At 43.9% G+C, this 13512-nt stretch overlaps 1 protein-coding gene across 2 annotated transcripts in view; it reads right to left on the bottom strand.

Moving 5' to 3' along the window:
* Positions 1–13512, bottom strand: part of TNKS2 (tankyrase 2) — a 691336-nt gene that overhangs the window by 233039 nt on the left and 444785 nt on the right. For both annotated transcript variants that reach the window (XM_086922459.1, XM_086922461.1), the window contains one exon: positions 11126–11223. In XM_086922459.1, coding sequence (XP_086778585.1) covers positions 11126–11223 — 98 coding nt within the window. The remainder of the gene's footprint in view (positions 1–11125; positions 11224–13512) is intronic.

Here is a 13512-nt window from a genome sequence, read left to right as displayed (position 1 = left end):
TGGTATAGTGCATCCACCTAGAGGGGTGGCTTACCTATGCTGTAGGCAGCAGATTGTAGGCAGTAGATTGTGAGCAGTGGATTGTAGAAACTGTACACATGTAGACTCTCCCCTTTGCTCTGCACCAACACATGCAGCCTGAAATGGCAGTGTGTGTTTGTGTGTTGAGGTACAGGGCCTCCAAAGGTGGCACAATAAGTGCTGTGGTCCTTAGAGGCCTTCCGTTGGTCACAGTGTCCGTGGTACCCATGGTACCTTTTACAAGGGGATTACATTTGGCCAGAGTTGACAACAGGGTTTGCAACAGTAACGTTTTAGGGAAAGAACATACAGGCACATGCATCAATATTGCATTTTGCGATTCCTTAATTGCGAAAAATAAGGAATTGCAATTAAGGAATTGCAAAATGCAATGCATCAAGAAATTGCTAAAAAAATGTGATTTCTTAATATTCCTCAATTGCGACTCGCAATTTGAGAGTCGCAATTAAGGAATACCTCCTCATTCATTTCTATGGGCCTAGAGGCCCATAGGAATGAATGGGAAGACATTCTCAATTTAAGATCAGCAAATAGCGAATCGCAAATTGAGAATGCGATTTCAAGGGTGCAGGGGTGTCCAAAGGACACCCTGTTCCTCCCCTGAAATCAATCTGTGCACATATGTTGTGCACACACATGCCCTTAGGGCATGTGTGCGCACAACATGAAACTTTGAAAAATGCACAAAAGTGCATTTTTCAAAGTTTTCGCAAATTACCATGAGGTTCAACCTCATGGTAATTTGCTCCCCCTAATTGCAAAATCGCAATTTTTAAAAGTTTCATGAATTGCCTTTAAGGAATCGCAAAATGCGATTCCTTAAATTCAATCGCAATTTGAGAATTCGCAAATATTTGCGAATTCTCAAATTGCGAGGGCCTTCACCCTTCATGCATTCCAAAAGCAGATTTTGCGATCGCAAACGGTCGATTGTTGTGATTCGCACCGTTTGCGATCGCAAAATCCTTTGATGCATGTACCTGATAGGCCCTGGGAACCTGCTTGGCAGAAGGCCAGGGCACACTTAGACAAAGAGCATCATCATCAGGCAAAATGTGGGGGTAACCATGCAAAAAGGAGCACTTTCCAACAGAAAGTACTGGGAATAGCACCCCTTCTCAATTTCCTGCTCAGGAACCAACTCCACTGGTCCTTTCTGCAACACCATCTCCTGTTGTGGATTCTTAACGTGAGCCTTCGACAACACTAGGTGGCGATCTACTAGGTGGCGATCTATGCACAGTGTGTAATCTGCAGCTCATATGCCTCGAACATTCACATATATATATATATATATATATATATATATATATATATATATATATATATATATATATATATATATATATATATATTTTTTTTTTTTTTTTAAAACAGCTGCTGGTATTGCGGTAGCATACACCATATTGGCTGTCTGGAATTATGCTGTATTAGCTGTGAGTGTATGTGGGAAGTACTTTGGTGTTGTGCATGGCTGACCAGAGTTGTACTTTTATTGTGTCTTGAGCTGTGGCGCTCAGCTTTGTTAGAAAGGAAGGTTAAGTGGGAGATCTTACTCTTGGGTTGTAACTGGCAGGAAGTTGTGGTTGATCCTGCAGGTCCCTGATGAGTTTATGAGGATGAGAAATATTTTTTCAATCCAGATAAATATATCATGAACACACACTTTTTCAATTGCCAATATCATCTATGTTGTATTTGATGTGAGGGTACAGGAAGCATTTTGTGACCAGTGTAGTGCTTTTATCATGGCTTGGGTCGCAGCATACTTTCCTTCTTACAGCCATGCCTATAAAATGCAGGACTAAGCGAGGTTGTGCTGATGCTAGTATGATTTATCCACATGCTGCATTTTTGCATTTTAAAATTTGCTGTGATTACTCTTATGAACTAGGGGAATATTTGTAATGGTTTTACATTTATTTGTTGCTGACCCTCATACACGATTGTCGTGGTGGGTTTGTCATAGTAATTTTTGATCACCATTTTGTATGTGCCATTCTTTAAGTGCCATTTTAAGTAATTAATACTTGCCAGGGGGTGTTTATCGTTCTTACCTGCATGCCTACAAAATGAAGGGGCGGGCGGGTAGCGGGCATACCAAAGGCAAGACCATATGTGCCCGGTTGGTGCCAGAGGCCAGGAACTCTGCCTATTTTGCAGCACATCCCTCCTATTCAGCAGATTCTCTCCTCTATTTTAAAAGCCCACTCCATTCACAATGCTTATATTCCATCAGTTTTGCAGCAGAGGCTATATCTAGTCAGCACTGCTTGCTCTGGGTGAAGCCTCACTCCCACTGTAAGGAGGATTTAGCTACCATCTCTTCCTGTTTGGAGGCCAACTTGAGGAAAGAAAATAATAGCTTCCGCTTTTATAGACTGAATTGACTCTTGTTATCAAGACATTTCTGGGATGTTTAAACCATGCTTGACAATTTTCACCCGATGTCTTGTTCCAACAAAGAATTGACTTAACGATCAGGTCAGCCCTGATGTGGCGATCTCCTTAGCAGAGGGCTACCATATTATTAGGCAGGACAAACAGGCAAATTGAGTTGTAGCGATAATTTATAAATCCTACTTTTCCTGCAAATCTACGGAGCTTTCCACTGTCAAATAAAAAGGGCAGTTCTTTTCTCTGAAGGTCTCTGCCCATTTCTTGTTCACAGGTGCCCTCCTTTACTAAAGTCCAGATCACAACATGTGTAGATTTGGTCACACCTTAAGTATTGAAGGCCTTTAACTTCATGAAGGTGGGAGGCCAGAGCATTCACTATGATAATGTCCATAGTCTCCAGGAGCTCTGCCTTAAATACGGTTTGGAAGCTATCCTTCCTCTCCGAGAGAACCCAGAGGGTCACACTCCCCCCCCCCCCCCCCTTTCCTCTCTGATCCCGCTGACATCAACTACGAAGTACCCCAAGGATCTTTACTCAGCCCGACACTCTTTAACATCTACATGGCCCCCATCGCAGCCATCGAAAGATAGCACGGGCTAAGCATCGTATCCTACGCTGACGACACCCAGCTCATCCTCTTCCTCATAAATAACCCAGAAGACACAAGACTCTGCTTTCAGGAAGGAATGAGAAATGTGGCAGCCTGGATAAAGGACAGCTGCCTAAAGCACAACTCTGAGAAGACTGTGGTCCTCATCCTCGGACCTTGTACCTCCACCTGGGACAGCACCTGGTGGCCCTCCGACCTTGGGAGCCCACCAACCCAGACAGACCACGCTCGGAACCTCAGCATAATCCTCGACTCCTCCCTCTCCATGAACCACTAGATCAAAGCTGACGCATCCACCAGCTTCATCTGCCTCCGCTTCCTCCGTAGGACCTTCAAATTGATACCCCCACCCGACTGCAGAAAGACCGTCACCCACGCACTCAAACAGCAGACTAGACTACGGAAATGCCCTCTATGCCGGGATCAACAAAACTCTTCTAGACAAACTCCAAACCATACAGATTGCCGCAGTCCGACTCAGCCGAAAGACACCGCGCCACGAGCACATGAACCAACACCTAAGAAGCCTCCACTGGCTCACCTTGAAACTCCTCTCCCACGCCTACAAATCCCTCAACAACATTGAACCCAAATACCTCAATGACAGAGTATGTTTCCATGTACCCAAGAGAAACCTCCGCTCCGCAGACCTCGCCTTGGCAGAGGTCCCCTGCATGCGCAGAAACAGAACCGTCGGGAGAGCTTTCTTCTACATCGCAGCTCGCAGCCAAGACCTGGAACAAGCTCCCTGTCAACATCAGCCGCTCCCCGAACCTACACACGTTCAGGAAGGACCTCAAGACCTGGCTCTTCGACTGATCCGGATCTGCCCCCTTTCTCCCAGCACCTTGAGACCCTCACGGGTGAGTAGCTTACTCTACAAACCCCTGATTGATTGATTTAGCTTTTGCTACTTGTTAAAACTGGCACTCACAAAGCTGCTCATAATCTGCACTCTATTTATTTTTCAAATCTAACAGCATTAGAGGTGGCCACCCCTTTTTCATTTAGCAAGTTGGATCATTTTGATATTCCTGAAAAGCTATTGATCCAGATGGCCTCTCACTGTGCTTCAAATCCATCATCTATGTCTCAACCATGGTCTAAAGTAAATACACAGTTATTGTGTAATAGTTTAGAGCAAGGTCGGATGAAGTGGCGGATTGAGATTTTAGTTTAAGAAGCTTGCTACTGGGTGTCCTTGCTAGTCTTATTCCACTAAGGTAAAGGCCTTTAAAAACTCTCAAACATTTAGCACCCTGGTTCAATGCCAGCCTCCTGACTCTCAAAAACAGCATAAGCAGCTCAATTGTTCCTAGAGAAAAAGCTATGAACCATTCACTAAGAAAATATACAGAGCGACAATTCAGAAATATCACAGAGCAATAAAAACTGCTTGGGCTTCCCATACTGCTAACCTAATTGAATCAGCCTCCAATCCTGCCAATTACTTTTCACTATGACTCGTTTTTTTTAGACCCTAGCACTAAAGCCTCTTTGCCTCCCCTCCACTCCTGCCAGATATATTGATTTAGCTGGCTTTTTCCCCACAAATAGGATTAGGTCAATTTATGCTACATTATCTGATTCAGCTATGAATTCACCAGTTTCCTTCATCAAACCTCATAGCCCTCGACACATTCCTTCTTGCTTCCAACCTCTTTCAATACCGTCCCAGACTGCACTAGCTGAAACCATTAAATCAGCCAAAGCTTTATCAAGCTTCTTTCACAATTGTCTACCCTTTATTGGTGGGATTGTGTTAACTTTCCATTGTGTCTGCTACTATGCCTCAGGCATAGAATCATGCAGTTGTAGGACCCCTGCAGAAAATGTATACATTGCATGCCTCCAAGTCTGACAACTTCTGTCCTATCTCTTTGTTACCTTTCGCCTCTAAACTGCTTCAAAAACAATCACCAGCTCTCATCTTTTATTGAAGTCCATAATATTCTTCATGCCTCCCAGTTTGGCTATCGACCTCCACATAGCATGGAATCTGCAATACTAGCAACAACAGAGGAACTTAGAAGGACGCTGGACAGGTGCAGAACCGCTGCTATGATCTTGCTAGATCTCGGCGTGGCTTTTGATTCAGTCTCACACAACCTACTGAATCACACACAAAACTGTAGTATTAGAACTAAGACCCTGGCTTGATTCGCGTTCTTCCTTAATGCCTTAACCGCAGCGTTTTTTCCGCCGCGGTGCGGGCGTTCTAAAAGGTGGGCGGGGCTTCGTAGGCCGACGGCAGCACTGGGGAGGGAGTACGGAAGGAGTTAAAGGCTGGAGATTACGGGTTCTGGACAAACCCTATATTTTTGAGAAACGTACCACTGAGTGTGGAGTCCCTCAGGGCTCATCCCCAAGCTGGACTCTTTTTAATATCTATGTTATCCCTTTGGCAGACCTGGCAGAATCTTTTTGTTTTACTCTATCCTTGTATGCCGACAACACTCTATTTGTATTTTCCTTTTCCCTAGAACATAAAGGTTCTGCAGCAAGCCTTAGGTCTGGACCCCTAGCAGTCTCCAACTAGATGAGGATGAATTGTCTGCAGCTTAATGGAAGAAAAATGGAGGTGTTAATTGCGGGCAATCAGCTTACACTCTGGTCTCTGGCGTGGTAGCCAGATGAGACAGGCTCTCTTCCCTCACCTAAGCCTGCAGAAAAAGAATGTAGGGTCTGGCCCAATGGTGAACTACAGATTGACCTCCTGAACAAAAAACTAGATGGGTGTGGTTTTGGCCAACCCTGCAGTCTCAAAAAGATCTACTGGGCATTTAGCTGATCGTAAGCAAAAAGCCATAATCAAAGCAACTATCATCAGAAAGAATTAAAGGTGTATACACCATTTAAAGATTGCTTTTTTCTCCCACATAGTTACGGACATGACTTATCAGGATACACGCAGTCAGTTCTCTCCCCCTCACTGGGTGCCCGGCTGGGCCCCATGTGAGTAAGTTCATTATAACACACTATCCTGTGGTGTGCACCTGACACTGACAGTTGATCCACTTTATTTCAGGTGTCCCTTCATGCAGGGTCCTGAAGAGACCACCTATTGAAGGTGGGGTAGAAACTCAGTGGACACAATCCCAAAACAAACAATTTCTCAGCCCCTACCATTGTCTAGAAGGCTGTGATTTATTAATGAATACCATGGACGTTTGTGACGTACAAATAGGTTTCAAAAATACAAAAACAGTCACAAATTTGATATTTAGGTTCTATGTTCACTTGGGATACTGTGCACCTTAGTTGATTTAATTGATTAACTATTTCAATAAAACGCAAACAATCATAATTGTATTGTTGTATATGGTTTCGTTTTTTTTCTCTCTCTGACATCTCTTCTCCCAGAAACATTGCCATTGAGCTAATCATTACCATTTATCGCACACATTGTCCACAGGAACCACTGTTCCTTGTTATACAGTTCATCGATAGGGCATTGCCTTTGGAGAGAGGGTGTGGGAACCTGGAGGCAAAGCTTGGGCATTTTGCGTTTTGAGCTGTGGCGAACAGGTCTACGTGAGGAAAACTCCATTCTTAAAAGTATGGGAGGAGAATATGGGGATGAAGTTCCGAATTAGGGATTTGCTGTCTGTGTCTGCTGAGAAGGTATGCAATCTGATTGTTTACTCCTGGAAGATGTTCTGCCAGGAGATATATTTTGTGGTGTATAGCCCATAAAGTATTAAATGCGCCGAGACACCTTCGGGTATTTGCCACGCAATACAAATCTCGAAAATAAATAAATAAATACATTTCCAAATGGCTTGCTCTAGGCGTAACAGTTGGAGAGTGTGTCCTGCCCTGTTTCTTTATATAGTACATAGCTGTCATGTTGTCTGTGCGGACTAGGACTGCTTTGCCTAGGAGGAGAGTTTGAAAAACTTGGAGGACTAGAAACACTGCTAGTAGCTCTAGGTGATTTATATGGAGACTCTTGTACTTTAGACTCTAAAACCCTAGGATTGTGTGATGTTGTAGGTGAGCACCCCAACCAGTGAGCGATGCGTCTGCTGTTAGCACTGTTTGTGGAACAGTGTTAAGAAAGGGCCACCCTTTGGATCAATTTTGTGAGTTCCAGAACTGTAGAGAGCGATGGATGCCGCCATCTACCAACACTAGATCAGTCAACTGACCCTGCGACTGGTTCCACTGATTTGCTAAGAATTCGTAAAGGGGACGCATGTGAAGTCTTGCAAGGGGAACAATTACGATGCAAGACGCCATCATCCCTAGCAATTGCATGAATACTCTTGCTGGTAATAATTGGTTGGGCTGAAACGGAGTGTGAAGGGACTGAATCCTGTGAATTGTGGCTGTATTGGGAGAGGCCAGAGCTTTCGGACCATTAATCATGGCTCCCAGATAGGTTTGTGTAATGGAAAGCTGTAGGTGAGACTTCAACGTGTTCACTGTAAATCCTAGTTTGTGAAGTAAGTGAATAGTGGTTTGGGTGTGTTGGGGACTAATTTGGTAAGTGCTGGCTTTGATGAGTCAAACGTTCAGGTATGGGAAGACGTGGATATTCAGTCTTCTCAGACGGGCTGCGACTACTGCCAGGCATTTGGTAAATACCCTGCGAGCAGTGGTGACTCCAAACAATGGTACTTTGAGTTGGTACTGGTGACCCGCTATCATGAATCTGACGTATTTGTGATGAGCAGGATGAATTGCAATGTGTAAATATGAGTTCGTCTAGAGTAGACATAAAGTCACCCTGCTCTAGAAGTGGGAGCACTTGTTGAAGTGTCTACGTGTGGAAATACTCTGACAGTATTTAGTGGTTTAGTTCCCTGAGGTCTAAAATAGGTCTCAAGGAGCCATCCTTTTTGGGAGTTAGAAAAAAATAGGGAGTACACGCCTGACCCTTGATTATTGTAATGGTACAGGCTCTATGGCTCTTTTTAACAAGAGAGACTGGACTTCCCGTTTAAGCAGGTGTAAATAATCTGGTGACATTTTGTGAGAGTGGGAGAATGTTTGGAGGATTGTTGGTAAGCTCCAGGCAAAAACCATGCTGGATAATTCCTAACACCCATTTGTCTGTGGTGATAGATTGCCAAATGGGGAGAAATTGTAGAAGATGTCCTCTGAGAGGTGTTAAATGACCGGGGGAAGTGTAAGGAAGTCACTATTTGTTAGGGGGGGGGGATTACGTGGTGAGGAACCTTTGCCCCTACCTTTGCCGTTGTTACCTCTGTACCCACCGCTAAAGAAACCTCTTGTAGAGGAAGATTGATTGTTGCTTTTGTAAGATGCGGTAGTATTATAGGAGGACATGGTTTATGACCCTCCACGATAGAAGGAGCAACGAAAGGAGCCACGATTAGGAGACTGCAGAGTTCCCATAGACCTGGCTGCTTCCGTATCTTTTTTCATTTTTTCCAAGGACTTATCCACTTCGGGCCGAAGAGATGCTCCTTTTCAGATAGAGCATTTAAACTAGACTGTTGGACTTCAGATATAAAACCAGAAATCCTTAACCATGCATGCCTTCTTAATAACACACTAGTGTTGATCTTACTAGCTGCAGTGTCAGCAGCATCTAAAGCACATGTAATTGATGAGTTAGAGATGAGCTTCCCTTCCTGCACTACATCCAGAGCTTTTGCTTTGTGCCCATCTGAAAGATATTGGAGCAGTTGCTCCATTTCATCCCAGTGTGCCCTATCATACCTGGCTAGTAGGCCTGGGTGTTAGCAATGCGCTTAGGATTTGCTGCTTGGGCAGCTATCCTTTTACCAGAGGCGTCTAACAGTTTCGACTCTTTGTCTGGAGGGGGAGCACCCATGTAGTTTATGAATGAGCCTGTTTACGGGCATTAGAAACAACCAAAGAGTCTAGTGGTAACTGCCTTTATTAAAAGGTGGATCTGAGGGATCTGGCTTATATTTTTTGTCTATTCTGGGGATGAGAATATGAGCACGCACTGGGTCTTTAAAAATATCATTGGCATGTCTCATCATACCTTTGAGCATAGGTAGAGTATGGCTAGCCCGTTGTGTGTTCCTGAGTGTTTCAAATAAAAAACTTCCTCTAGAGATTCTATGTCTAACTGTAATCCATGCAAGTAATTCCAGATATCCCAGATTCATCATCAGGAGGGGAAGGCTTTGCCTCTGGGTGAATCAATGTTGTAATCCTCCCAGGAATCTATTGCTAAAATGTTGTTCCCCCCGTCTCCATCATTATCATTATCATCATCATCATGTGGTGGTGGAAAGTTAGTTGGTGTAATGAGTAAGTGCGCCAATGGTTGAGAAGGTGGTGCAGGGGAACGTGGTAAAGGAGGAGGAGAAGTGTTAGTACCTACATTCTTCTTCTTCAAAGGAATATGACAAAGTGTGTCCTCTAATTCAGGTTTACGTTTCTGAAGCAGTTTAGTAAGGACATGTCCTGTATGTCGAATTATATAAAGTTTCTTTTGTTTTGGGTCTGACTTTGGTGGTCGGACGTCGAAAATCAGATCCTGCAGCTTCAGAGGAACATTTTTCGGTTTCGGCACTGAGACTTCAGTGCCCCGATGGAGTGACTTTTCAGCGGAAGCTTTTGATTCCGAAGCAGTCTTTGATTTCAGTGTCAATGAATGGCTCCAAAGCAGTTTTCGGCCTCGGGCCTGAAGGTTTCGGCGCAGTGGCTGACTTTGGCCGACTCAATCCAGAGCCGGCAGGCTTAGTAACATCTTTAAATGCCGAGCCGGAAGACAGGGCTCCAGAAATATCTTTTGGTGCCGACCGTGGCCCGAAGGCGGGGGTGGAACCAAAGGCTTTTGGGGCAAGGGTTGTTCGGTATTCACGGCCCGTTGAACTTGAGGTAAGTCTGCTTGCATCTCAGAGTCAGATTGCGGAATTGATACAAGTTCTTCTTGTGCTTACTTGGCCCTTTTTGCGTCGAATTCGTGCTTGGATCCTTCGCCGAATTTGTCCTACGTGTATTCGACGTTTTGGCTCTGCATTTCGCGACGTCGAGCTGACAATCACTGAGCATTTTAATTCGATTAAAATGATCTACACGCGTCGCAGTCCTGTTCATTGTGCTCTGGAAACAAGCACATGTTGCACACTTCATGCGAGTCAGTGCACCGATACTTCGCGTGGCAATGAGGACAGAATTTGAATGGAGTCTGTTCCATCGACTGCAAGGTGGACCAACGCAGTTAAGCCAGACGGCCTTCCCAAAGGTTTCTGATCGAAATGGAGGTTTTCCTCGACGGATACGATACGCAGAGAAATGGGAACGCGTTTGAAATAATACCAACACAGGTAGAATGGATAGCACACCAAGGGGAACCCGAAGAATGGTTTCGAACTAGAGCGCAGCAATACACTTCCGAAACCCGATGGCGTAAAAAAACAATCTAACAATAGACCCAAGGCCCATGCGCGCGATCACTGAAAAGGTGTCACCTTACCTCGTGACTGGAAAGACTTCTTTGAAGAAAAACAATTTGCGCACATTCAGACCCTACACTAGATGGCAGGAGTATGCAAAGCATGTGATCTACAGCTCACATGCCTCGAACATGATAGTTTTGGCGTCTATATTTCTGTATTTGTTTAAAAGTGCTTGATATATATTTTTTTAAGTTCATCCTTAAAATGACTGGATGCTACAAAATACTGCATTGTAGCAGCTACTCCGCATACCTAAATATCATTCTGGGTTCATTTTACTTGTCTTTACTACACTGGCTTATCACAGCATTACATATTGCTACAGAGCCTTCTCGGACTCTGGACCTAGGTTCATTTGAGGCCTGATAATCCTGTACAAGCCATCCAGGGCTCTACACTCCGCAAAGTTTAATTTAGCAATACAAACCAGGTCCAAGAGAGGCAGACCTGGAGCACGCCTGTTCAGTTATCTGGCCTCCAAACTCTGGCACTCTCTTCCGCTTGTGCACCAGCTGGATCCCTGCAAAGCATTGCTCAGGTAAAATCTCACATTTATTTTTAAAGTCATCTACAGTGATGTAACTGGCACTGTATCAGCGCAGGGAAACCCTGGTTGGGAAGCTACATGGTTTACACAAATGAAACAAACATAAGCGACCATACCTCTTCTTCCACCGACAAAAATTCCTTGTCATGAAGAGACAGGTCGATGAGAATAGTTCCACTGACAGATGTATTCAAATTTAAATATGTATTGAGACCTGTGAAGGCATTCGGTAAAAGAAAAACAGAGCGTTAATTATTTCCAATTTTACTGACCGCAAAAGAAAAATCTTAGAATAATTCTTGTGGAAATGCAATTAACTCTTCAAATAAGTAAAGACAGTAAACCTAATCCAAAAATGCACAGAAAGGAAAATGCTACTTACCATTATGCATCTGTTCTTGGCATGTAGAGCTGTAGACTTGTATACTTGTGCATAGATCGCCATCTGGTGTTGGGCTCGGATGTTTGCACTTTGTTTTTGTCTTGGAAGAAGTCTTTATTAGTCACGAGGTAGGCGACTCCTCCTTAGGACAATAGTGCGCATGGGCATAGACTCCATCTCCAGATTGTTTTGCCATGGAGGGTTATGATGGAGTTAGTAAGAATTTGAAAAGGATTTCCATGTGTAATGTATCTAAGTAAGATAGTACAGGAACAGATAGAGGTGACTGGAGAGGCAGGTGGGAGTATATGAATCTACAGCTCTACATGCCAAGAACAGATGTAAACTGGTAAGTAGCATTTTCCGTTCGAAGCATATGAGCTGTAGATCGTATACTTGTGCATAGACTATACAGCAGTTACCTCCATAGCAGTGACTACCTGTATCTGTTGCAGTGGTTTGAAAAAGTGTTCTAAATCCAGCCTGGCCCACACCAACTTGTTGTTTTGCTTGTACGTCTCCACAATAGTGCTTTGTGAACGTGTGTGGTGAAGACCAAGTTGCTGCTTTGCAGATGTCATCTAGGAGAATGTTCCTTAAGAATGCCATAGACGCCCCTAGTTTACGTGTGGAGTGAGCTCTAGGGGGAATGGTTAAGGTGTGTATGGCTTTAGCATAGCATATTTGGATGCATTTAACAATCCACCTTGCAATCCCTGTTTTTGAGATAAGATTGCCTTTATGAGGTGGGGAGAAAGCCACAAAAAGTTGTGTAGTGTTTCTAAAGGATTCTGTTCTTTCAAAGAAGTAAAGTATTGCTCTTTTTATGTCTAGCGTGTGAAGAGGTCGTTCTGCTACTGAGTCTGGTAGAGGGAAAAACACGGAGTTCTACAGAGTGGTTAAGGTGGAAAGGAGACACTACTTTAGGTAGAAATTTTGGGTTAGTCCTAAGAACCACTTTGCTATGATGAATTTGCACAAATTGTTCTTGTACGATTAATGCCTGGAGTTAACGGGCTCTTCTGAGAGAGGTGATCGCAACCAGGACAGCTACTTTCCAGGTGAGAAATTGTAATTCGCATTTATGCAGAGGTTCAAATAGGGGACCCATGAGTATGGTAAGGACCACATTATGTTCCATATTGGAGAGGGTGGGACTCTAGGTGGGATTATCCTTTTGAGTCCTTCCAGAAATGCTTTGACAGCTTGTACCCTAAACAAAAGACAAGTGTTACCCGTTTTGGAGATAGGCTGCTATTGCAGCGAGATGTAGTCTAATGGATGTATACGCTAGGTTACATTGTTGTAGATGCAAAAGGTAACAGATGTTTTGAATGGAAGCATCTAGTGGGTTAATTTTGTTATTTGTACAGTAAATTATAAATCTTTTTCACTTTGCGGCATAGCAAGCTCTAGTGGTAGGACGTCTAGCCTCTTTAATGATGTTGATGCAGTCTGGCGGGAGATTGAGGTAACTGTATAACAAAATAAGGAGTACCACCAAAGATAAGGCTAGAAAGCGATATCGGTGGGATGAGATTCTAATGAAGAAAAAGAAGAAGTCCTTCTTTGTTTTTAAGGAACCCCTCACTCACCGACCTGGTCGGTGACATGCTTCATCATCGGGGCCACCTTGACAGCCGAGTGCCGTCAAGGTGTGCTGCAACACCTGGGATACAGTGGAGCGGGTATGTGAGTGATGAATGTAAAGAAAAAAGTCAGTGAGTTAAAAATTGTCCTGGTATGACTTATCTAAAGATTATTTATTCTAAGACTACTGGACAATGCTAAAAACAGTGTATGTCGATACAGTGAAGGCTTAATTAGGACCAAATGTATCTGTGATATGTGTTAGGTCAAGGAGATTGAGGTAGCCAAACTCTAAGATGTCAGGAGCCAGATCGCAAGGTTGAGTTGACTGGAATCTGGATGCCTTATCTCTCCATGGTTCTGAGTGAGAAGCTTGGGTGAGAGACGTAGCTTTTGATGAGGAACTACTGATCGTTCCAAGAGGGTTGTGAACCATGGCTGTCGGGCCCAGGTTGGTGCAACCAGAATCATTGTGAGGGAATGCGGTTTGAGCTTCCGAACCACTAGCGGAATGAGTAAGCGTAAGCAAAT

This window comes from Lissotriton vulgaris, chromosome 5, assembly GCF_964263255.1.
Source record: "Lissotriton vulgaris chromosome 5, aLisVul1.2, whole genome shotgun sequence".
Lineage (NCBI taxonomy): Eukaryota > Metazoa > Chordata > Amphibia > Caudata > Salamandridae > Lissotriton > Lissotriton vulgaris.
This window is presented reverse-complemented; position numbering and strand designations above follow the sequence as displayed.